General features: G+C 40.9%; 2 protein-coding genes across 4 annotated transcripts in view; both read right to left on the reverse strand.

Moving 5' to 3' along the window:
• LOC134818438 (myosin heavy chain, clone 203-like) overlaps positions 1-26980 on the reverse strand; it is a 192939-nt gene that overhangs the window by 125021 nt on the left and 40938 nt on the right. The window lies entirely within an intron of this gene.
• On the reverse strand, positions 6828-18423 carry LOC134818449 (homeobox protein Meis2-like). The gene is given in 9 exon segments (XM_063828015.1): positions 6828-6956; positions 7590-7788; positions 8576-8607; positions 8610-8700; positions 11439-11685; positions 11843-11919; positions 12255-12394; positions 12636-12723; positions 18332-18423. Coding segments are annotated over 9 exon segments (981 nt in total). The 5' UTR covers positions 18407-18423; the 3' UTR covers positions 6828-6924.

Genomic DNA, 26980 nt, shown 5'->3' on the forward strand with positions numbered 1-26980 from the left:
GTACTTTAGTTAAGTTTTCGAAATTGTCCCACATTCAAACGACGATTTGGCGTCCCCCTAAGACGGCGCCCCCCTGCACAGCGGGGTCAGCAGGGCCTTTAGTTACGCCACTGCTGGGAAAGTACATTCTCTGGTATACAATTATCGGGAAACAATGTTGTACAAATTTACGAATCAGCAGGATATTGTTACTAACCTTGAACGTAAGAGAGATATGTATTATGTAGTGATCCGTGAAATCACTACATAATACATACAGCAAATTCGATTTAATATAGGCAAGGGAAAGTATTAGCCTTGAATGTTTCTAGCAGTTCAAGTACTCCTACAGAAGAATGAGATAAGAATATGTCAACGATTTCAGAACAAATCTTTTTAAAATAGACTCAGAAGTCCATTCGATTTTAGCATATGATTTTGTGAAACGATTCAAAAGTAGTCACAAGTAGTTATTTAGATGGTTGGTAAGTTAAACAAATGGTAAGTAAATGGTTTATTAAAGCTAGAAACAAAGTTGTCGAACCTCTGTCTGAATTACCATCAGTCTAAACTGGAGTATGGAGCTGACATGAGGCCAGCTTAAATATATTGAATTATGAAGTATGAATTATAAAGATTCTGTTCATGAATTCTGGTATGTAAATTCATAAATAAACACATGAAATAACAAATCATCAAATAATGATCGAAGGTGGAGGACCTGCAGACAAAAATTTTAGATCTTTATGGAGAAACACAAGTATCCAACATTAAAGAAATGCAGTGACAAAAAACCTCCCCGTGAATTTCAGATTCCCTTTCTATGAGTAATCTGAAAATAGGGATAGGTCTAAAATAGCCGAAATTAGGCTCGCTAAATATATGTTTTGCGTGCATGTGAATAACCTGAAATTTGTAATATAAACATTACATTGAGGAGTAAGTATACAATGTACCAATAAATATATTTTCGTGATTCTTTGTTTCTCTTTATTGTTTATTGAATCTTTTTATGTACTATGCTAGCTGCATTGAAAGACAGTGTTGATAGTAGAAACTACTCTAACTACTATCTCGATACTGAAAGATCTTGGTACAGATTGAATACATCGATATTGGATCTGAATTGGAGGACTTCGCCGCTTCGACGCGCCGCGCAAACTAGCATTCTTGCTTGGCATCGATCGTTCGCATCGATCGTTGCTTTACAGAGCAACGATCTGGAAGGGTTGACATTGTCAATCAAGTGGTCATGTTATTCCAATTATAAAACACTACTCTTCAAAATAACAATTTGTTGACGCGCCCGCAATTACCTAATTTGCTAGTCTATTGCATGCTCGAAGTGAAAAAATTGCCGCGCAGAAGAATGATGCATTCAGTAATAATATAACAAATGGTTCAGTTGTAGCGCGATGCACTACTGGGCCGCGCGCACATCCAATAATGCTTTTTGCAACCACATGCTTATGCAGGGCGGCGAAATGCAAAGGATTGACATCGAGAATCAATGGTTCAGGGCAGGTGGAACAATTTTAATTTTTTTAAAAACAATATCAGGTAGCGCAGTTGGTTAATAAAGTACCAGCTTTGCAATCGTGAGGTTGCGTGTTCGAAACCCGCTGTCTACCTAGTCGTGAGGTGAGCGTCGTCGACATTCTGCTAAGGATCCTTTAGGATCTATGCAGCCCCCCGGTTCACCCAGCCGAATGCAGGCTCAATATTCAAGAAATCGTGTTTGAGGGTTAAATTTGTATCACGTTGCGACCCCAACGGTCGTTTCACTATGACGATACAGGGGGAGCCGCGCACTTCGTGCGCGGCGGGTCATACAACGTATGACAAGGTTAAATGGGGAGCTGTGCAATAGTACAGCGAAAAAGCGAAAACTCGATGGTTGGTTACCGTAATGGGTGCCACATGCCTAGCAAGAAATATTTACCTACTTACTTGCACTTTTGTTTAGGTCTGTAGAAGCATTAGAATCGGGCGTTGCCTGCCACAGGCTATCCCTTGTAGCGCGATGCACTTGTCATACGTTGTATGACCCGCCGCGCACGAGTGCGCGGCTCCCCCTGTATCGTCGAAACTCTACAGTCAACAGTGTGAAGCGACAGTGGGGGTCACCACGTAATACAACGATGCACTACTGGGTCGCGCGCGCGCATCCAATAATGCTTCTCGCAACCACAGATGCAGATCGGCGAGATGCGAAGGATTGACATCGTGAATCAAGCTATCCCGAATTTAGAAGCTTGCTTTAATAAACATTATCAAATATGCTTATTATAACGAAAAAAAACAAAGCACATTTGATTATAAATTTGAAAAGTTTAGGTTGTTTATCTATAATTCCTATTATATTAAAAACAAGTCGAATTTCTTTGCAACCTATCCACCATGTTAGTATCGTTACAAATTTGTAAGCTTTACTGGGTAGTGGGTCGTTAGATCGGCAGCAATGTACCATTGGGCCGGCCACGCCGAGCTGTGAAGTGTGATTGATTTTACCTGAGGACCCCAGGCTTTAATGTTGTTAAATTAGGCGGAATGAAAGGCTGAGCGCGGCCCAGTAAGAAGGATTGAAATCATTAATTAACCCTTGCAGCTTTGGCGGCTTTGCGCTTTGCAGCAGGAGTGAAACAAGCGCAACAGTCAACACCAAACACGTAGTACTTGACCATTGTTAACGGTCTGGCCCGGCGCGCGTTATTTCGTAGCACTTGCCATCGAGCCAGTGAAATAATATTTCGAAAAGAAAGCGGCGCGCGCTACTTCGAAGAAATTTAGACGAGTACAGAGTAACAGCCGTCAAACGTAGTACTTGATTCACGATGTCAATCCTTCCTAGCTAGCTCGGAGAGGCCCAGTGGTGCATCTCGCCGATCTACGGAAGTGGTTGCGAGAATATGCGCGGCGCGGCCCAGGAGTGCATCGCGCTACAAACGTAGTACTAGGCAGTGCGCCATCGACCGTAAGACGCGTGCGCTGACCATTGAATGGTTTTTTAGCTCTTATTTCGGCCAGCACATTATTTCGGAAACAATCAAATAGTTATAATACTTCCCATATAATAATTTTGTTGAAATTTGGTCAGCGTACGTAACCACTTATGTTCTACTGAACCTAAATTAGTTTGAGCAATTTCGATGGTCAGAATTTGAGTTATCAACGGATTTATACCTAATTTGTCATTTTTAGACCTCTTTATCTAGGCCAATCCCTCCCAACTAAATTAGGTTCGGTAGTTAAGTATGATTGGAAGGTTCTGACAAATTTTCAGCGACTTTTACACCCAATTTTGCTCCAAAAGCCGCGCACCATCAAATATGGCACCTAGGCGAAATTCACTGATCATTCCAAAAAGGTATGACAAATTTGTTACTGTGAAAATTCTCACAGTCTCTAGAAAACATTGTCATACGTTGTATGACCCGCCGCGCACGAAGTGCGCGGCTCCCCCTGTATCGTCGAAGACTGAGGGCAAATTAATTTGCCCTCAGTAGGTTAAAAACCTACAATGAAAATGGGACAAAAGACGCTGCTTTTACTTTTAGCTGTAACATAATGCAATGTCTTATCTGATGATTGGATATATGCCCAAACTTTTTCGGAAGGTTCCCTTGTAAGTTTATCAGTAAGCTAACCAATTTTTGTTAAAATCGGATTGATGGAAGGTTACCCAGTCTGCAAGAATACTGTGCTGGCTTAAATTAACGTTAAAAAACATCCTAGTCGGTACGTTCAAAATTAAGCTTTACTACTGATTATAGTGATGGTGATACTGATAACCGGAGCTGTATCCTCCTTACTGACCTGCTAAATTAGAGGTCCTCACTAACCTTTCCACTCAAACTTAACATTACCTCGTCCTCCGCGGGAAACTGAAATCCCGCTTTGTCTTTTAGATATAATAGCCTCAGCTTCACTCCACCTCAACGAATCGCTCGATACGGCCACGGAGATTTTTTAAACGCTCTATAGCCCTCGAGCAGATCCCTCCTCTTCATAAAGCTAACTCGCTCATCAGTTACACAGACGGCTCGGTCAAAACAATATTGCAGGAACGGGGTTCGTCCTCTTCCTTAACTCCACAACCATCCATAATTACCTCCAACAACTAGGCCAGGAGATGCCACCTCTATCTCCCGAGCAGAACTATTGGTTATTCTCTACCTTTCAATCACCTTGAATTTGCAAAGATCAACGAGTACTCAGCCACAGGGCACAGAGCTCCGCATTTGTGATTTGCATCGATAGCAAGGCTGCCCTTTTAGCCTTATCGGGAACAATCACACGCTCTCATAATCATATCATCCTTGACCATTTAGCCGCCCTCAACATTCTCAGGAGCTCTCTCTCCACTACCCTCTCTCTCCACTACCCTCCCTCTCCACTACCCTCTCTCTCTCCACTACCCTCTCTCCACTACCTCTCTCTCCACTACCCCCTCACTCTCCTCTACCCTCTCTCTCCACTATCCTCTCTCTCCACTACCCTCTCTCCACACTACCCTCTCTCTCTCTCTCTCTCTCTCTCTCTCTCTCTCTCTCTCTCTCTACTACCCTTTCTCTCTCCACTACCCTCTCTCCACTACCCTCTCTCCACTACCCTCTCTCCACTACCCTCTCTCTCCACTACCCTCTCTCTCTCCACTACCCTCTCTCTCTCTCTCTCTCTCTCTCTCTCTCTCTCTCTCTCTCTCTCTACTACCCTTTCTCTCTCCACTACCCTCTCTCCACTACCCTCTCTCCACTACCCTCTCTCCTCTACCCTCTCTCTCCACTATCCTCTCTCTCCACTACCCTCTCTCCACACTACCCTCTCTCTCTCTCTCTCTCTCTCTCTCTCTCTCTCTCTCTCTCTCTACTACCCTTTCTCTCTCCACTACCCTCTCTCCACTACCCTCTCTCCACTACCCTCTCTCCACTACCCTCTCTCTCTCCACTACCCTTTGTCTCCACTACCCTCTCTCTCCACTACCCTCTCTCTCCACTACCCTCTCTCCACTATACCATCCATAGGGTTCCACTATCAACACAGCGATATCCAGGGTAACGAACTCACAATCATCCTGGAAAAAACATCCCTCGCTTCGTCACCCATCAAGATTGGTAACGAACCCAACAAAAAAAAGGACAACAGCAAACAAGACGCCCAGCTCACACCTTACACAGAAACATTGTGAGGTTCGCTAGAGCCACTATGCACTAAGTATCTTGGCTTTTTTGAACCCCCACCCCAAACTTATCTAACTCAGCCCTCTTAGTCAACGAAGTCATCCCCTTATCACGATCCCCCATACCATTAGCCCTTGTTTTCTTCTCGTCAGGGAACACCATGTCTGTTACATATTTCATACGTATCAAATTGGATGTGGTTTCTGTACAGATATAGCGTACGCCTAACTTTTAAGCATTAAGATCCACTTTAAAATACATGGTTTGACACAGTCGGATAATTGCACTTTTGTGATTACGAAGCTATGAGAAATATAAATCCCCAATATTTTAAAGGAAACTAGGGAAACGATTCCCGTTGAACAATCGAATAACTTCCCAACTGTAAGTGTATATATACAGCCAAGAAGTTATAGGTATATAACTTCTTGGCATATCCATTAAAGTTGTATTAAATTTGCCTTCGATAAACAGGGACCTGGGACACGTAACTCGTGGCAACTCCTACAACACTCTATCCCAGAGCAATGTGTCCCAGAGGCTTTTACTCCATTACGGTTGAGCCTGAGGCAAGGGTTAGGGTTGAGACAAGGGTCCTGGAGCATGAAGCTCTGGGGCAAAACGACGTGAACCCTTCACTTTGTCCTACTACTTACAACCCAAGTTGATTCCCATACTGTGTAACGTGATACCCTCTACTATAACTATCAGTGATCTCAACCGACAATTATAAATCGGTGCACTATAAAAGGTCAAGTTTACCACTGCCACTGGGACTGTGCCAGGATTTCGGTTTATCTTTTCCTGGGTAGAATTCGTTAATTAGTCAACTGCTGACAGTGGCTTCACTTTGTCAGCTTGAAGCTTGAAATTTTACTGAATTGAAGTCATCTTCGTCACTAGTCTCCTTAATCTGCACTGTTTCAAACAAATAAAACAATCATTTAGTCAGTTATAGATCAATTGAGTTCTTATAATAGCATATTTACACACACACACAGGCGGACAAGTAGCGTGGGAAGGACAGTGTTTTTAAGAAACACTGACTATACTTATTATAGGCAGTAGTCACTGCGTTATAATGTAAACTATTGTTATAGGTACCATATACCACCAAGGCTATTTTGTACGGTAAATCTAAAATAATTTGCCATCCATTCTTTGGATAAAATGATAAAACAGAATATTCAGCAAGTCAACACCAAATTTTCATCAGCTAAAAATGTACTTTCTACCGTCTACTAGTCTGGAATATTTTAAAATTAGTTAAAAAAGTCTGTTGATGTTTGTCAATGATAAAATGATTGCTTAATACTGAGTTAAGAATATAGGGTCCACATTGTTAATGAATCATACGGCAAATGTGGACGCCAAAATCAAATAAACCCTTAGCCTTCGAAGAAACATCGATATTATGCCCACAAAATTGAAAATGATTCCACATAGATTCATTAATGTACGGGGGCTCCTTTATAATATTCATTATGTCGAACTCAATCATTCTAAAATCATAATATATTACTCGTTACTTAGTTGTTAAATATTCAAAATTATCATTCAATAAATCTCAGGCAATAAAAATCTAAAACCTATCATGATAATATAATCATTCGTTACTTTCATCAAATAAATTAGTGCTAGTCCCACAAAAGAAATCAGCTTCTCCTGCATCATCACGTGATATATAACATCGTCATGGTAACCACGAGAGATAATGTCGAGATAAGGTCGTTATGGTGACGGTTCAAGTCACGTGGTAGAGAAACTATCTGACGGTTGTATCCACTGCTGGAAGGCCTGAAAGAGATCCCGGGGTTACGATTGGCTATTTGGTGTCACGTGAACAAAACACCTCAGTGTGATTGGTAGCTGGAATATGACGCGATTGTGGTGGTTAGTGAGCTGATGACAAATGAACAGGGTGTCCGCGTCTACCAGGAAGTGTGTCCAACTCTCCCCCAACTGAGAGAGAGAGGGAGACGGACAATTTCAAGGAACTATGGAGTGTAGAGGAACTAGAGCACAGTCCTGCCGGTGTCTGGGCAAAGAACAACTAATCCGGACAAAAGGTGACAGATTGGATCTGTTACCGACTAGGTAGAAGAGACTTCAACAATAGTCAGTGTAATGTATCCTTAAATACAGCGCCATTTCAACAACAATTCTCAATTCATCACAATGTTTTAAGGGTTGTGCCAGGATCCAGTAAGAATTGTGATTCAGGAGTCTGGGATTGTGTGTATTGTGTACAATGGAGAGGCCTGGAGAGACGTTAAACTGGTCATATTATCTGAGGATGTGAATGAAACTTGTTTTGATTTGAATAGTTCGGACAGTCCATCAATGTCGATAGTAAAAACAAGACTTAAAAGCAGTAGGAACGAGACAATTAAACATGTCAAAGATTTGTTAATTTGTAACTAAATTTACCTGACGGACCTGAAGTGAGACCGAGGCTAACGGGAGTAAAGTCTGGAATGTAGCTCTGACTAGTCGCCATCATGGATCCAGGACTGGTGGAGTTGTACATGGAAGAGGGGTGGGAGAGTCCTGCACTTGGGGGTAGGTGGGGCGGAGAGAGGTGGGTCAAGTTGGAGGGGCTCGAACTTGTCGGGAACATCATCGGACTCTGTGGTAAAAAAGGGTTCGTTAGTGATCCGTTGTATAAGAGAGATAGTAAGTAACTCTGTTAGAGAGTTGAACAGTCAGGTGACAGGGTTTAACCAATCAGCTTCCACTATTAACCAATCAAATCCCAGAAGCATAGTCACGTGTCAAATCAAGTATGGTTCTCTTCCCCATCTCCATATTTATTCGTATGCATTATTTCCGCCCTTGTTATCACTACTGTCTGGACAGACCCAATTAACAGGCCTAGATAAAGCAGCAAAACAGGGCTCGGTTTCCCAAATTAGAGTGTCAGCTATTATCATCCCTCCGAGGTGACGGACTGCTCAAGGAGCCATGATCCACGTGCACAGAGGACGATCTGTCCAACTCTCCCACGCCTTACAGATAAGGCTCACGTGACTGCTACTTCACGCTCACTTCACACTTTAGGTGACGGACAGATAATATAGACAGCTATAATGTTATCACTGTGATCAATCTCTAATCAGTTGGGGTAGACTCAGCGTCTGGACTTACAAAACAGCATCACTACAGCTAACAGCACCATTTGCAAGATACGAGGGCCCCAAGACACAAGTACGGTATCAACTACCCTATGACATGTCCATATAAGGTATCCTAACGCAGTGGGAGCAGTTTATACTCTATAAAATTCTAGGTGCTTTATAGAGACTTACTACCCTCATAAGAAAACAGCAGCGAAAAATTCAAATTATATCAGCCGAATTCAAAATATACCAGCTGCTAACTGAAGATTTCTGTTAAAAAACAACATAGATGCTAACCTGTCCGAAGTAGGGAGATGTCCTCATGTTCCATTGTAGCACTGGTTGGAGTAGGGGGAGTGAGGACCAGTAGTGGTACAGGGAGGAGCTACGTACGGTCCTGATCCCGTCATACAGTGTGGGTCCTGTGGAGAGAGGGTTGGTTAGAATATCTATACAATTAAATTCTGAATTTTCAACTTTACTTGAGGCCCTAATTTGGGTCCTAGTTATGGTTGTAAATGGTTTCTATGTTACTGTGATGTCTGCTAAGATTCGTGGGGAAGGAATTTTTTTTCTTTAGCGGTGGGGTCTGTCACCAGATAAAGCTTGCTCAATTTAAAACTGTGATCTAGAGATTTATTTCAAAGCTTTTGCCCCGCTCAAAACCCTCCTGATTCGTAGATGAAGTCATTAATATCCCTTTGATAATTCATACAGATATTTTGGGGCACATACAATGATTTAAGTTTAGTAGGAGAATTTCAACTGTAAAGACAATACAGTTTTGCCGATTTAACTATTAACATACATTTATTGATGATTTAACAAACTGGCCGGCCTATTAAAAGACATATTCTTACTTCTCTCTCATTCGATGTATCGCTACAAGTGCATCCACAATAATTCTTATATGGTAGAGAATCCTCACATTAAAGCCAGCTCTGTGAGGAGAATTCAGGGGAAAGCTGTGAGTTAAAACTCGGCTATAACAAAAGGTGCAGTGCGCCTCGAGGGCATCCGCTTCTTGCATTATTATTTGGCAAAAAAGTGCCGCTATAAGTGAATACATGCCTGCCAACAGTGACCGGCACAGTACAAATCCTGTCAGCACCTTGTTTGTGGAGTTACAAAAATCAGGGTACAGTAATTTTAAGAGAAACACACGTCACACGTAGTGTCACGTGATCCGCTCGAAGGGATCACGTGATCTGCCTCAGCCATTGACCCTCGGTCTGTGTCGCATAGCTCTCGCAAAGTTACAACTGGCAAGCCCCACCCAGCTTTGGGCTAAGATCATCGACTATTTGTTGAGAATATATTCCCATACAGAACGCGGGGAGATTTATAGAGAGAAATATGATCATTCTTTACTTCAGGAAAACGACAGAGGAGATTGATCAGATAGATCAACAAAAATTGGGCGTGATACTGGTATCAGAGCCTTTTTTTCTAACGACTTCCTAGCCAACAAATGACCTAGTGTCTTCAAGCTCCGCCAACAGGTCCTGCACCAGACGATACACACACACGTACACTACACCTTATAGTGAGCTCAACAACTTGGCACCCAGACTCCTAGACTAGTAGACTATTCCACATCCTACAGATCGGCTGGAGCCCCCGCCAGAGCCGGCTGACCTAGACATTTCCGGGTATTATTGTACCTATTGGCCACGTGATGTCATCTCTTTTTAGACGTGACGTTATGTGCTTCAAGTTGTGACGTCATATACCATAAGACATGACGTTATAGCTTAGTACCCAAACATTTGTGTGCCAAAACTTTGTGCTCAATAAATTTGGGTAACACAAATGTAGGGCGGCAGAATTAGACTTATTTGCTTGCCATTTATTTAATTTGCTATTAATTTAATTTATTTGCCATTGATTTGAATGCGAAAAATTTGGGTGAGAGGGGCACCCAAGCTTTCATCGCTTCAAATGTTTAGGATAACTCTACCTTAAATTACCTCCCAATCACTTGTTCATTAACCAAAGTTGATGAATTACTGGCGATGCCAATATCTTAATGTTAATAAATTCGGTGGAACCATTACCATTATATATTACCATTTAACGGCTGTGTCCTCAAAGCATCATTATTATTTAAGTATTAAACGCTTTTTCACGCCAAGCTCTCTATTGGTTAATCTTGAAGCAGGCAATTGCGTTCGAGCGTTTTTATTGGTTCTTTATTTCGGGGGAGCAATAATCAATTATCGTTGAAAACAAAAAGGTGTATGATCGAGAGGTGTGCGATTTAAAATTCGAAGCAAAGAAGCAAGTTTAATTTTATGGGTTGCACTGTAAAATATATATAAAATTTGGGCGGTTCACTGGTATTGATTGTCACCTTGTTATTAATACTGCCGAGTGACTGGTATTGAGTGCTATTGCATTTGCGTCACACTTTAAAAGCTAGCAGATATATGTTCTTGAAGCTTTTTAGACGATCACAGTGTTTTAATTTTAAAAACTTTGATTTTCTATCACATCTTTAGATAACATAGTTGGCAGAAGCTTGTTTATAGAATATAATAAGGACTGTAAGTGTAGTAATCAATATTTTATAGATTTTTGGTAATCTTAGTTAAATGGGAAATATGATTTCATTGTCGCAGTCGTTTAAAAAATATGCCCACGTTATTTATGCTAAACGATTGGCGATTGCTCAACCCTTTATTCCCAGAATTACGGACAAAAATTGTCAGGATTGGGGACAGACAATTCCATGCTATATAGTATATATTACTATTAGATATACATATATTATATCATGATATTATATTATATATATATAATATTATCACAGTTATCAGACCAATCAAATCACGCAGAATTTGAATTGCGCAACAATGATAAGTACGGTGCAGCGATAAGGTATTAAAATTGGAGGAAGCAGGCAATGGAAGTTAAAGGATTAATCATGATATGAATGCCTGCGTAGTGTAATATATTAAATAGTCTGTAGATTGACGAACTCTCAGAGTTTATCGAAAGGCCGACCTTCAATTAGATAATCAGAGGACATCAAAAGTGTTCATAGCATTTAAGAGTGACACAATTTAAATGGCAGGTTTTAGCTATATTACTTGATATAAAACTATCAAAATACTTAAAGTTAAAAGATGTATTTAAAATTTAAATATCACACACGTACCGAGATTAGAGCGAAGTCTCCGTAGTAGTTGTTGTTGATGGTTGGGTTAATAGCAATAGTCTGCGGCATGTTAGGACTCATGTTGAGTGGGGGTGGAGCTCTGATGCCCGGGCCCACTGGAGAATGGATCATTCCACCACTTGGTTTCCTCCGACGGGATTTGAAGACTGTGACGACAGGAGCTTTTCCTGTTCGGTTGGAAGCGTCGATCATTGGCTGGACTATTCTCCTTCGAGCATTGATGAACCTGGAAGATACGGGAGATTAGAATGTTTGAGCTAGGTAGGCAACACACAGTTAGCGATGGTATAATTAGAATAATGTGAGCCTTAACTTAAAGTTAAAAACTAGGTATGAGAGTTTTAATACACTGCACCAGTGATGTAATCGTCACCCCAACGTACCAGTTGTTAACTTGAAGAATAGTGAGACCGGTGTCCTGTGCTAAGGCCCTTTTCTGGTCTTCTGACGGATACGGGTGCTGGGGAGGAACGGGAGTTAAGAATGTATTTTTAGGGTGTTAACACGACAAATGACCATTTATTTTATCACGCTAAAATCAGTCCAGTAGAAAAACATTAAAAGCGAACTACAATTGTATTTTCCTTTAGTTCTACAACTGGAGTCATCTTAAAGTTTTAAAAGTATAAATCTGTCAACATAGCTTTTCTCAACTCATCAATCAAGCCTGTGTTAAGTTAAGCTGGATATAAATTACAGAAACTCTAGTATACTGTGATATAACACAACAGAAGCCATGTAGCCCAGTGGCGAAAGGTAAATTAATGTGAAAGTGATTAGAAAAACTTCACCAACCGTGAGATGTTGGAACAGCCATGCCTTCATTATGTTGGTTGCTGACTTAGGGAATATTCCTCGCTTCTTCTGAGTTACTTTTGTGTCCTTTGTTTCCTGGTCGCAGTGCGAAATATTCTCTGATCCGGGTGACACTTTACCTGCAGATGATTAATTTGATCAATCAATATCCGGCAAACGCATTTGGTAATTGTCGCGGGAAAGTCCGCTTCCGAAAGTTGTAAATGTGCTACGCGATTACGAAATATGAGAAGTCGTAACTCGTTTCCTTCTCAGAGTTGAAATTACTGACAGCAGCTAGATTTGAGACAGTAACCAAACAGACAAACAGACAAACATTAAAACAGACAAACATACAAACAGACAAACAAATAAACGTACCTATCATGTGGTGGAGCTTGGTGTCCTGCTCGATACATCTCCTCTTGCTCGGGTTCTCCTCTACATGGGCCCACATGTTCTGCGAGTACTGGAGAGAAGATACAGGGTTAGTTTTACAATTTACATATCCTTCTTTGTTAGCTTTAAGTTTAGTTAGAGAATGTCATTCGTCTTTTGTCGGTTCATTTGGTTACATGGTCGTGTATTCTGTGAACATGTCAAAGTTCAAACCAATTTTTTCATCCTCCCTTATTCCTTAACCATAAAGAATTACCGCGGGAGTGTCTGTCTAAGTAACGGTTAAAATTATGTGCGATTAATACGAGATTAAGTATGAATTGTGTGATCAATTGAAGTTACAACGATATTATACTGCATGGCATGTGTCAGACATATTGCTCGGAGACACATAACCTACAACCCCTCAGACACATGACAAACAAACTCTTGAGCGAGCAAGCACCGAGAAAGAACCCATGGTGCGTTGTCAAGAACAATGGAAGAAAAAGTAGAGTTCGGGTCACCTAAATAGGAGCACATCAATTAGAAACCTGCCATAACCGCTGTCCAAATCAAATTAGGAACGTCCAGATAGATCGGATAGTTCAAGTTGGTCTATCTGGTTCTCTATCTGCTGACAGGACCCGTGCGTCCAGGCTTGTAAATTGATTTCAAACCAACCAATCAGGGCGCTTCCTACGGTGTGTTCAAGCAAGAACCGATAAATGGTTGCCCCATGAAAGTTTAAATTTAGTATGCTTCTAATGATTTGGTAACTTTATACCATCAGCAAGGACAGGGTTGTCAAGTCTAGCCCAGCTAACCTTCAGCAGTAATATACGCTAACCTTGAAACTAGGTAGACCTATATAAATATAATCAGGTCTAATGCCCCGTATATGCAGCGCTGGTTTATTCCTTTCAAGGTAGAACCGGAAAGCTTCAAGTTTAACCAAGTCGTCGCGGACTTAATCCAATCAAATCAAAGATCGCTGTATTGGAGCTGTCTACGAATATTCAACGTTTTAACCAGATAACACTACGCAACGTTACTCTTGAATTTATTTACATGATTTTTGTGTTGACCGATAAACCTGATGCCTTATGATATACTTAGCGATATTCTATTAATTATGTCGGGCTAGTGAAGACTAATTCAAGTAAGCGCATAAAAGGAAGCATAACTTCGTTTCTCTCGAATATGAAAGATAGCAAAAATTAATTTCTCAAAATAAAAGCTCTTCGACGCGGTATTGACGTCAAAAATGGAAACAATCACGACAAAGTAACCAATCAGTCGCAATATCACAGTGGAGCTGATTGGAGCGAAGGGATGGTGTCAAGAAAGGTACACTAATAATAACTTGCTAATTTAAGAAACATAATGAGTTATCGGCCTAGCTGAGCTTCAATATTGAGACATTGGGAACTATGATTATGATTCCTCAAGGAGAAATCAAGGATTGCTTGACATATAGTCGAGTCCCATCAACAAAAATCCGCGGAAGAATTAAACAGAAGTAACGATACTGACCGAGAGATTTGTCTGTTTATAAACTATTAGAGGATACCCAGGGTCCTGGTTTTAAATCGTCTAGATTATTTCAACCTCAATTCCAGTAATTGACCTAAAACTAGGGCTCGGTCAATTTTAATTTCAATAGGCATTTAGGAGCACTTCACGCAGTCCGAGTCAGTGTTAAGCTGGCACCCAATCAAAAGGGCGGGGGTCAAGGAGGTGGCCCAATGGGTAGATGGTATTTCAACACTGTTTTGACACTTGTAAACTGGGATCCAACAAGGGTGAAAACTTGACACTTGGTCAAGTTGTTTATAAGTCACACTTACCATGTCTAGCACTGGATAATACCCAATTACGGCCAATCAATCAGCGCTACACGATTTGGTTGTGGACAACCTATGTTGGGTGAAGACAAATGGTGTTACGTTTCGTGCCCAAAACTAAGTCGAAACAGTGGTCAGTATGGGGAGGAAAATGGGAGTGGGGCAAAAGGTTGGACAGAACTATCTGTCAGAATTGACAAAGAATGTAAATTACTGACAAAACTTGCTGACAATAAAATGGGGTTGTAGGGAAAATCTGAGAATTATTTCTCGGACTTTGTGGATGGCCGCGGTCATAATTTGGTCGAATTAGGTGCCAAAATAGCTGCTATTCAACATACGTCATTCTGCAAAATACCTATTCGACTCATGATCGGATCCGAAATTAATAGAATACTTGCTCGACCTCTACAAATTCAATCCGGTCACTATTCCTCCCATATAAGGCAAGATTTCTATCGTACATGGATATAGCATCAAATAATACCATGAATCGCCGAACTCATATGGGAAGCCACATAGCTACTTAGTTTAGCAAAATTACGGCAGGGAATCGTGATATTTTGCTGGTGTTAAAAATATCAATTCTACGGACAGATGTCACACAGGCCTATCCCAATAATCCCCGGACGGTATTGCAACCGCCCACATTTGGCCGTGAATTCGGCCAATCCGACAGACGCATTAATAATTAGTATGTCAGTGTAAACGCATGAGATGTGTGTTTTAACAAAATAAGCTTACTTCGGTAGCTGGCTAATAGTAGTAAAAGCAATAATAACCTCGAGCTCTTTTAGCGATATAAACTTAAAGTATTTATTGGAGATTGTAAAATTAAGTACAGCTACAACGATTAAAACGAAGGTCTCATTAAAGTAGTATCAAACCGAGAGTTATTAAGTTGGCGATATTCTCATCAGTTTATCAAAGATCAAGTTGAACTTACAGTCGGAGACACGAGTAGTGGCGGTGTGAGGTGTCGTTCTCTCTTCATGGGGAAGGAGGGCGGGAGGTCACCAGAGAGTGGTTGGGTCTGATCGTGGAAAGTGGAGGACAGGTTGTAGACATCAGAACAAAAGGACGGAATACTGCACCCGCTCAGCTCGATAAAACTGGATTGCGATTCACACTTGATCATTTTGACAACTATTTTTGGAGATGGTTAGAAGTTCGATGATTTTCATAACAATGAAAGTAAAAAAGAAGACCAGCGGTTGGTAAAGGTGGATTAAACTAAACAAATCCCGTTTAACGTATTTACAGTCGACAGAAACCCTTAAAAATCAAACGAAGCAAAGCAACAAGTTGAACAAAACGGCAGTGATAGGATGGCAGTAAGGTACACTGCTCATATCAGGATCTCAGCAGCTAAAGGTGTAGTGGAAATACTACGGAAGTAAACAAAGCCCCAGTCTGGTGGTGGTAAGCTGCTGGCCCGATAAAGTGTAGGGTAATGACTCCAGACAGACTATATACCCGCCACGGTCCATTGAGGTGAAATAATTCCCACGTGACCGCGCGTAGCGTGGTGACGTAATCAAACCTCATGTCACGTGACCGCTGAATCCGTGTACTCGAATCACGTGAGGGGGTGCGTTTCTCACAGGTATCACACGCAGTGTGGGGGCTTCTCTCAATGCCTGATTACTTGATCAGGTCCTTAACGAGGATCTGATCAGGACCGGAGACGAGACCGGCGACCAATCAGCATACATACTGGCCTGTCATGTGACCAATTCGCCACCTTGCTAAACGCTTACCAACTCTATAATGGCGTCAACAATCATCACATCGACTAGCGGCAAAAACCAGACTAAATACGATTTTAAGGGATCATGGCGAGGGACTCTGTTTAATCGTAATTCTTTATTCCCATGAGTATTTAAGGTAGAAATTCGATCAATTTAAAAGGCGGTAAACCATGATATGATTTTAGCAGAACCGCGGGATTTTTACACGGCAAGATAGAGGGAGAGCTTAACCAACTTTGCCGTTTTCCTGTGGGAGAGTTTTCCGGAGATCTTTAACACCTTTAAGATAAGTCAACTTATCGGAATAGGGAGAATAAATAAGGATGATAAATAAAAGTGTCGAACGCAAGTTTCGGACAACTTGAAAACTGAATGAGCATGCAGGTCACATTAATCACAGTTTCAAGGTAAATTTGCCCTAGGATCCGCCTTACTATCCAACCTTATAGCCAATCACGATCGAGCTTCAGTTCTGGGTTTACCAATCAAATAAGTGATAGTTATCACAAGACCAATAGACCGCAATAGAGGTAGGCGAGGCAGTATCATTCATTAGATGCCAGGGGAATTGGTACGATTTACATGAAAAGGTCAATTAAGGCAAACAATTAAATACGATCTGCATGTTTGCTCTTTCTATATGTCCAAAGTCTTGTACTAAGAGACGTCATGCAACTTTGTGTTTATTTCTACGGAAAAGGTTACCAAGAACTCGAAGACATATCTACCTAAAAATCAAGACGGTTGTGACAGGGCTTTTAAGTATACAGATATTACTGTCTGATTAGCTTTAAAGATTTGCTCAACTCAAAAACCAAGTCTAACGAGAATCCAATCAGAAATTTCAAAAATCTCTACTACAAAATCCGACTAATCAGACCCAATCAAGGAAGCATTGTTGGGCTCCGCGACCACTAGGATAACTAGATGGAACCCGAAATATTAATGGTCCGTAACATAATATTCCAGATGAAATCTTTGTTAGATATTGAGGGATAGTCTGGTCGATCACTTCCTCGCACCTCCGAACTCCAGTTTAGCGGGGTAAGCCACTAAATGGCAGATCGGCCGTCATCTACCTACCATTTAACCCGTTTAATGTCAGATACGGATCTAGCTGGATATATATCAGGCTGCCGATGTCTAGATGTAAGATCTAACAGTTTGACAATACCCTGATAACTTATAGTTATACAACTGCTTCCTCTCACGTCATCTTGACGACTTGTTCTAATTTTAAGTTGAGCTATCTTCACCTTCATCAGACAGAAACGGCCCGCATTTATTTAAACGACAATAAATTGTTGGACACGCTCGGTCATCGGGTTATTCAACGTTGAAAGAAAGCGTCAGATTATCGATTACAGCTGCTAACCATTCGTGGGAAAGTATAATAAGTTACTTCAACTTCAATAACTGTTGACATGGTGTGTTTTAACAGTTTTCATGATGGTTGTCATCAAATGAAATGGGAGTGATGTGAAAATGTTGGTACTAAAAATGCGATTCACGATGACAGGGACTCATCTCGTATGGTAGCTCGCTAAATTGGTGAAAAGTACACTTATCCGTTTACCACGTACTCCGATTTACCGTGAATTGTTGAGAAGTTATACACAAAACATTAAAAGTGTCCCACGGTATACCGGGATTCAGTGAACTGACATGGCCAAGGTGGGTGGAAACCATACCACCAACAAGATTTATCCAATCAACTATCTACATTATTGTTACCACGATAAAGTTTAATTATGACTAATTAGGTATGGTAAACAGGTTAAACAATACTAAAGTAGTTGTTATATAACACCAAAGTAGTTATGTATAAAAACACGAATTTTAGTTACAACTTATACTCCAACGATTTAACAGTACCTAATTCTGAGAACTGAGAATTGAGAAAGAATGAGGTAATAATGTCAGATGTATGTCGTCTTTAGCTAAAGGTTGTCTGTCAGTTTAACGGTTAGCGTCACTGTAGTCAAGTCAGTGGTTATTCGAGCATTTCAAGGCCAAGGGAATCTAGCTCCGGGACCAAGTTAACCAAAGGCTGGTCCGGAGCGGAAAGTTTTTAAAGAATAAACACCACAATTGTACTCACCATATCCATAGCTTCGAGTTTAGGCATCCTCAACAAATCTAGTTTACTCTGCTGCACAGATATGTCTACTGGCATCAAACTGCCGCGCTGGTCTTCCTATTACAATTATATAACATTAATATAACATAATATAACATTATTATAACATAATATAACATTAATACATAAATATAACACTAAATATAACATTAGATGCATATTCTTTAAAAACAAATATTATTAATTTAGAGGTATATTCTTTAGATATCATAAAATAAGATTATTATAAATTTAGATATATCTTTGTAACATTTGAATCATCAATTTTATTACATTAGAATGTGTCCTAATATAAGCAGGAGAGGGGATGATATTTTATGGATGTTATTATATCACGTATTTTTACCCAATCACAAAGAGTTTTTAATTTGAGGTGCCTTTCAACTATTTCTGACTCACACTACAGCAATTACATAATTAAAAGTGTCATTCTGCTTTATTGATTATCTAATAACACTACTATGTTATTAGACAGATAAAATAATATTATAGCTCCAAGTTCTCAGACAAATTGAAACATGAACAGTCTACACGTGTCACGTGACCCGTTACCCTGGATATTCAAAACGACACATCATTTGCCACAAATCTGATGAGAATCGGATTTCAATTACCGAAAATCAGGCTGATTTGTTAACAGAAATCATATTGATTGGGACTTTAGCTGTTGGCACTCTGATACATTTAATTGATGCCAATAATTGACAAGGTGGAATCAGATAGGGGATTTAAAAGATGAAAGAATCGCCTACTCACGAGATAGATAATGTAACGAATCTGATTTCTTAAATTGTCTGATCTAATTTTGGTTAACTTCAAAATATCTGACACCCGGTGAGATTATCTCTGATTCGAAGTCATAACTTCCAATTTAAACTTCCGCATTGGCAGATCTTATCAAGTCGAGAACTGTGAAAATTTTGCAACTCTTTCTTGACTCTTTCCCAAGATTATAATCACACCTCAGGCGCTCAAAAAGGGAGATCTTGCCATTTCCCAAGGATTAAAAGACAAAAATTAAATGATTACAAGGATTCAATTAGAGAACCAGGTATAGGGAGGTATAGATAAAAGGACCCCTAATAACGGTGTGAAAGGGGACGTATTTTCACACTTTATCAAGTGATCAGATACAATGCTGGGTAGGGGGCCAACTTTGCAGGTGAAACAAAGTACTTGTTTGGGAAATGTTAAAAGGGTGAAAACGATTAATTAGCGCTGAGGTGGATTAGTTAATTATGAGAATATGTAGTGTTGTGAGAATAGATCGGGTGGATTTAGTGGTACTGATAAAATTTAATTAAATAAAGGTATAAGGGTATTTTATTATTTTCGCCGCATTATATTAACGGTTAAATACAGCAGGTAAAGAGATAGCTCCACTTTGGAACTTTGAAAAACCGGTTAACGCTAATCTTGCGCATGGTTGTGTCCCCATTCCACTGGCCAATGAAAAACCACTTTAAAATTGGATATAGATTGGTTTCTTTATGAATTCTTTGTGCATGTAAAATCGCACGTGCGACATGAGATTTGGAACATGAAATTTTGAGATACTTCAACGACCTAAGGTTAAACTTGCAACGATATAAATTGAAATAAAATAGTCCTCACTTAAGGTTTTTCTTCTAGTGACACACGGGAAACGCTTCCAACTAGTATTTTAATGCCTTTGATGTTTATTGGCTCCGTGGAAATAGCTAATGGTTACCGGTATCCAAGGACACGGATTAAGCCTCAAAAGGTTGCCCCAAAACAAAATATAAAGCCTGAGAAACCCCCCTCAGAATACAAAGAGAAAACCGAGGTACCCATAGAAAAAAATACAAGATAAGCGGGGGTGAAGCAGCTAGAGTTTTGTTATGACACAAGATTTTCAACACTTAACGGGGCGTCCCGAGACGAAGTCGAACACATCGCACACTCACACCCACACTCCGAACACTATCTCAGCATTTGTCAGCAAGTTGTCAAAATGAACTAGATTTCAAACACACTATCCAAGTCGCGAAGTAGCATTATAAATACCGCTCCTACCTCGCGTACCGAGCAAGAGCTCGCGGACCACGTGATTTGTGCACGTGTGTTGCGATGGTAACCGGGAGGGTCACGTGATGTAGTGCGCGAACCAATGGTAGGAACGTGTAAAAAGTACCAAAGACAGTAAGTCTGAAAGGGTCCGGGTAGGGGTAATGTTTAGCAGGATATAATATGTGTTCTCTGTAATGGGCCTCTTAAAAAATTGAGCACCCAACCACCAGTAGGGGGTCAGTTTGCACGACACTAACCAATCAGAGGCCGCCAACTCCACCACGTGACACCTAATGACCTGTCAAAAATTCAGTTGGTAGAAGAGGTAGGTGCCTTATTAGTGTCAGCCCGAAAACCCTGGTGCCAGTGCTTTAAGTCCTGCTTTGTTCACCAGACTTTACAAGCGTGACACAATCTCACTTTTAGGTCCGATGGACTCCGATTACTGTCCTGGTTTCTGCCGGGCATATTCCGGGATTGCAGTAAATACAGGCATTACAGTGACTAGATCTCTGAGATACGTGTGACGTGACAAAAAGCTGATTCCAGGCGTCTAAAACTTAATTTGTAGAAGCCTCTGGAAGGACACGCCGAAAAGTGTACGGCTACAAAGACTGTAGGAGGAGGTATTGGATAAACATTTCACTGAAAACAATATAGACTGACGAGTGAGGAGGGTTGACTGGTGGAATGGTGGTGACTCTCTGTACAACTGCTCTACTGAGCTGAATCTACTAACAAGGTCATGATCAACGTCTCTCGGCATAATTAACCCGTAAAGCGCTACAGTTGACCTTATATGATTCTTCGAATCAAATTCTTCTAGAAAATATAATTCTTAATATTAATAGGGTTACATAATAAACGCGTAGACCAATAAAGAACGAATTCTTGATTTACTCAATAAAGAACGTTCTCGGTTCAGTTAGCTTGATCTGCAAGCTAAACTAGTGTCTAAACAGCAAAATGGTAAAGCAGAGGTCTGCAGAATTCAGACCAGCTCAACGACTTCCGGCGTAAGTATTATGTGATCCATGAAACTAAAATGACTGACCAAATACTCACTCAACTGACGATTCAACTGAAAAGCTGATCAAATCTGCCAGGAAATACAATAAAGTTCGCCTACTTAAGTACTGAGTACACCCTTAGCTGGAGCTAGTTTAGGGATGGTTGCCAACTGTTCGCTTCCCACAACACCAGTAACACATCGTCGCCTTACCAGCTAGAAAGCATACATTTTAAACAAACTTTATGTAACAACCACAATCTCCAAACATAAAGGGGATGCCACCGCCCTCCAATCAGATGCTAGCACCAAGGTCACGTGGGGGACGTTATTCATATTGCGGGGTTAACCCAGTGACCAGTTAAACGAATTCTGATCGAAAGGGAGAAATTGTAACTATAAGGTGGAGCTATACCGTTCACAATTCACATAGCTCATCGCACGTCTCAGCTACTAGAGAAAACGTTTTAACAACTTTTTGGAATAGTTGATCATGATTTGTCCTATTACAAGGAGCGGGCGGAGGGAGTGAGCTAGTATATATATATGCTCATACGGTACAGTATAATAGTTATATGGTGCTGACTTTAAAATACTTAATCGGTAGGGGTTAACAGTACAAACAGTTAAGCTTAGCTCCCTCCGACAAGTTAAAGCAGGGTTAATTTGAATTACGGCTTTAATCGATCGTCTTATACGGTCGATTTGTGATCCAATTGATTGGTCGGTTCTAGGATTCAAGCCACAATTAACCTTTGAATTTGTTCTACTTTTTAGGAAATTTCCAACCTTTCCCTGAAAATATCTAATCCTAAATTTAGCAGAATGATCTGAGACAATCGAACTGTTAATCCTTGTCTGCCTCCTAAAGCATTATTAAATCTCTCTCCCTAAAACTAAAAGTTGAAAGACGATGGGAAATATGAACCATGTCCGACAAAACAGCCCACGTGATTACCCAGTCTGCATCACACTCACATAAGGGGTCGAGTCTGAGTGCGAAACTCTGAAATTAAAAGACTGACACAAGATCGTACTGAGAATAAGGTTTGCGTGCCACCTGAAAATTTGGCATTCAGTTAACCTGATGCGAGGTAGAACGGCACCGGTTTGGCGTCCTCCCGGGTCGCTGATCTAGATACTGAAAACTTCCTCCCGGCATGGACCAATCAGAGCACGCTCTGACAGTCGCCGACCAATCAGATGACGCGCTTGGATCACGTGACCAGGTTCCACAGCTAAACACTGTTCGGGGGAGATAAAGGGCCGACAAGCAGCGAGGGAAGCTCCGAACTTCAGCTCGTATTTAATTATGTGCTGCATGAGCAGGCTGGGCGATATCTCCCTTCTTATTGGACACTGCTTGACAGTAACCTTCCGGATTGGTCGAGAGGGAATGCTTAGCGTGGTATTCAATTAGGAATCAAGGACTTTTTGACTAGGGCTTAAGTACGGTTAAGTGGCGATGTTTATGCTACTTGGCAGATTTAAGCTCAGTATAGACTCAATCAGTGTACCAAAGTTTAATGGACGGCTGTCTGTCTCCCCTGATTGAAAAGGAATTAATGGCTGAGAAAATCTCAATATCAATCAGTTACGGAAAGTCTTTCAAAGTTAATTCTTGTAGCAAGTAAAAAGTTATAAAACAATCGGCCAGCGATCCCATAAGGGCTCAGGAGATAGACAAAGCTTGCAGATGGTCAATGTCTCAGTTGATCCTTGGTACCTAATATCGTGTAAATGTGGGCCGGGCCACAGTGTGATGGTTGTCTAGTTTACCAAGGGTGGAGATTCTGGAGATGTCACATAGTTGAATATCCTTTACCCTATGATTGTTATTTTGAAATATTAAGAACGCTACAGTCTCTGCTTTTTGCAAGTCTAAATGGAAATATCTGGAGAAGAATAATTGACCGGTAAGTATTAGAGAAGAGTGTAGAGGAGACGAAATCAAGCAGCTGGTATTACCAGCCGGACGGATATGAAGGAGCCCCCGGGTCGTACAACTTCCCACTCTAGGAACTCATTTGTCAGCTTACTCTCGCACTACACCCTCTCCACGAGCCTTTACTGGCGGGACATCCTAGCCAATCATAGGACAGAACCTAGATGTATCGACCAATAGGAAACAGTATAGAGGAGCTGTCCATTGTGTATTGGAAAAGTTAGGAGAAGGCGACTTGTGAGCAGCACGCTTCAAATCTAATCCGTGGGTTAACACCCCCAAAATCAGACAAAGGGGGAAATACTCTCCCGTATTAAACGCCAGTGGTTTTACTCTCGGACGAGATTCTATAATATTATGTTTTCCGTACCAAATCTTTAAGATATATTTCCAAGAATCATTTAGGTCAATCTGGATTTTTTACCGTGGGTAACGCTCTGCAGAACTATAATGTCCCTGAATCTCCACTAATCGACAGGATGGCTGTGCTTGGTTCAAGGTGGTTGTGTCAGATCCTCTATCCTCCACCCTCAAACCACGTCAAATGCCGGAAATACCAGACATTCCAGCGAAGGAGAATAACAGGGTTTTGTTGCAGACAGCAGGAAGAGTTTTTGAGAGTGGCTTTCAGTCTGCTCTTTGTTTCCTGTAGATACCTCAAGGTGCAAAAAAGACAGCTTGGTTAAAAAGGTTAGATCATGGAGGGCACCTAGTTAACGATGAAGTTAAGATTTCCCGGGTCGCAGGGCAAGCTTGATGTTTTCTTGGAGGATTAATTGTCTTACTGTCGGGAATTGAAGGGTGTCGAATGGGGAATAGAACCTTTTCCGTGAAATCGATTACAACTTGTTCAATATTTAAATGCTATTTAAATCTACGTTTAGCGTAGCTTGGGGAGTGGGGGCCCTAAATATTAAAATATTGAACCGCATACAAGAATAAAAGGAACAAATGAACCTACAACTTTGTTTGACGCATATCGAGAGGAAAGTGCTCAAAGGGCAAATTGAACAATCAAAAATGAACAAAATTTTAATATTAATATTTAATGAGATGTCGTTGGTTGCAAAATGGTTTCACAGCTTCTCCATCAAAATAGCTAATGAATAGTTGGTTTTACAATCGAAATCTCGAAATTTCAATTAAGTTGGCTTAGGAATCTCATCTTATAGTTGAACGTTCTCATATTGACCTTCAGGTTCAAATGGTGAAATGACTCTTAGAAGTTAATGAACAGTCGTGTTCGTTCCCTAAGTTATTATTTCAAGAAGTGACTCCCATATAACTGAAGTAACATAGTTACAATATTGTGCATTGGAATCACCGAAAGACTTAGCTGTCCCGCATTCCGAACTATGCATATTCGTGCACCTCTCGGCTATCAGCATGCTCGACTTCCTTTTATATTCTTAAAGCATGACAGAAACCGACAGGAGTGAGCCGAAAGCCCGCTGGGGGGAGAAATCCTAGTAGTATCTCTCCTAGTAGTATAACTATACGGATACCCAAACCTAAAATTGTTGACAACAAGCAATTACTGGCAGCATCCGAAATGGCAGTTAAACATGGCTCGTGCAGGCTGCAGACAGCCACTCACGTAATCTAGCTACATACTAACATTTCATTCATCAGCTTCTCCCTCTTTCATCAATTCCAGGCAGGTCTCTCTCCCGCTGATGTGTTTGAAAAGTATGCAATACTGACAAGTGCTTTCACTAACTGCCCAAGTCGGAAGTGACATGTGCGGAGAGTAGCAGGTATCGTTTCCAGGGCTTGTAAGCGTGTCCGAGTTCCGTAGACATACGATGAAAGGTAGGCTTGGGAGGGGGGAGAAACGTTTGTTTGAACAACAGCTCTCAGTAGCCTGACAACAACAACAACAAACACAAGAGGCTGCAGTGTATCCCTGGTGACAGAATGCTGACAGACGGTCACAACATACCAGTATACCGAGCTGGCTTGTAGCAGCTCCTTCAGTCAACAGCTCACCCACTGGCGATGAAGGTTTTCTATTTTACGTATAGAATATGTTGAATTGAGGGTTGATTCATTCTTGTTTTGTTTGACAGCAGTTTGTCGTGATAGTCTATCTTGGTTAGGAGTAAGACTCTGTGTTGTGTACGGGTAGCTTGCTCTGAGAGTTCGACTTAAGACTGGTCACATTGTGGACACAAAGCGAATCATGAAGGTCTCCCTCATCATCAGTATTTACAGAGTATTGAACGATAAACTATACGACCTGGCTTCTCTTTCATAGCAACGGATTGTCCTGTTACCATAGAAACCTATCTTCCTCTTCACTACCTGCTTTCCTCTTCCCCCACCCCTTTATTCCGTCGCTAATCATCCTTTATTTACTGTCGCTGTCATCATTACATCTGTCACCATCCTTCACGTCAACTTTACCCAATCTAGAACCTTCCTACAACCTGCCAGAATCAACCTTATTCCTGAACTGTCATCTATATCTCTCATCTTCCTCCTAACCTGACATGAACAACCCATCAGCCATCTTCCCCCTGACAGCAGCCCTCTGCCGACCTCATATTCCATCTCTCAGAAGTGTCACGTCCGAACATGACAAATCGTCGTCGTTATACCCCCTCCTCTTGTCACGAAACCAACGGGTCCTGACAAAGTACATCCGTAAATATGACAGAGAGATTGAGGAGGTCACTTCTTGCTTTGCTCCCTGGCTTGTTGTTTCATGTCTCTGTGTAGGTTGTCGAGAGCCTTGGTTTTTGGGATGTTTTATAGATTTTTGGAGGACTGTGTATCGGAGTTGGGGACTTTCGTTGACGTTAAAATTGGGTAGAATATTGGTGTTCAACTTTCAGAAAGTATAGGAAACGTTAACAGAACGGTATCAGAACGTTAACAGAACGGTATCATAACGTTAACTATGTAATATATAGTAACAGCACGAGTCAGTGAAGCTGGATACTGTAACTATTTGTGAAGCTGACTATAACTAAGTGAAGTTGCACAGTGACCTTCACGCGTTGTAAGGATTCTAGCTTTTATGTAACGGTACCAGATCAGTGATGCTTCAGATGTTTAATATACCAGAACTAGGGTGGATGTTTTACGGGAAATCTTTTGTGACTTCAACATATGTACTCGTTAACTTCAGGACCATTATTCAGCTCTTCCAGATGGAATATCAGACTATTTGTACTTTAAACAGGGAAATTTCATTGTAACCCATCTGCGTTTGCAACGGATCAACGAACAAACACAGACTCCATCAAACAATCTTCGATGTTATCAACAAAACCTCTGAAAAATCGACAATACAAAAATTTGCAGACTTTTCACCATCCTGATGGGCACGTGATCAGGTATTACAGGCTCGAGCTCAGGTCAGTTAAAACTAGGATAAAGTTTAACCAGGATCTCTTATATTTGTTGCTGAATAAACTCCTAGTTCCACAAAATCTCCAACTGAGTGCCAAGTAATGGAAACGTCTTTAAAATGCGGTAAATATAATAAAGTTCTTCCATTACGATAAGCCCTATCTTATCGCCTGTAAATCTACAAGTGGTAATTATGGGCGCAAGTTGACCCTTGGGTTCTGTTGAATTTTCCTCAACTTTCCTCACATCTTCATCATTTGTGTCATAA

The sequence above is a fragment of the Bolinopsis microptera genome, chromosome 7, assembly GCF_026151205.1.
Source record: "Bolinopsis microptera isolate Bmic1 chromosome 7, MBARI_Bmic_1.0, whole genome shotgun sequence".
NCBI lineage: Eukaryota > Metazoa > Ctenophora > Tentaculata > Lobata > Bolinopsidae > Bolinopsis > Bolinopsis microptera.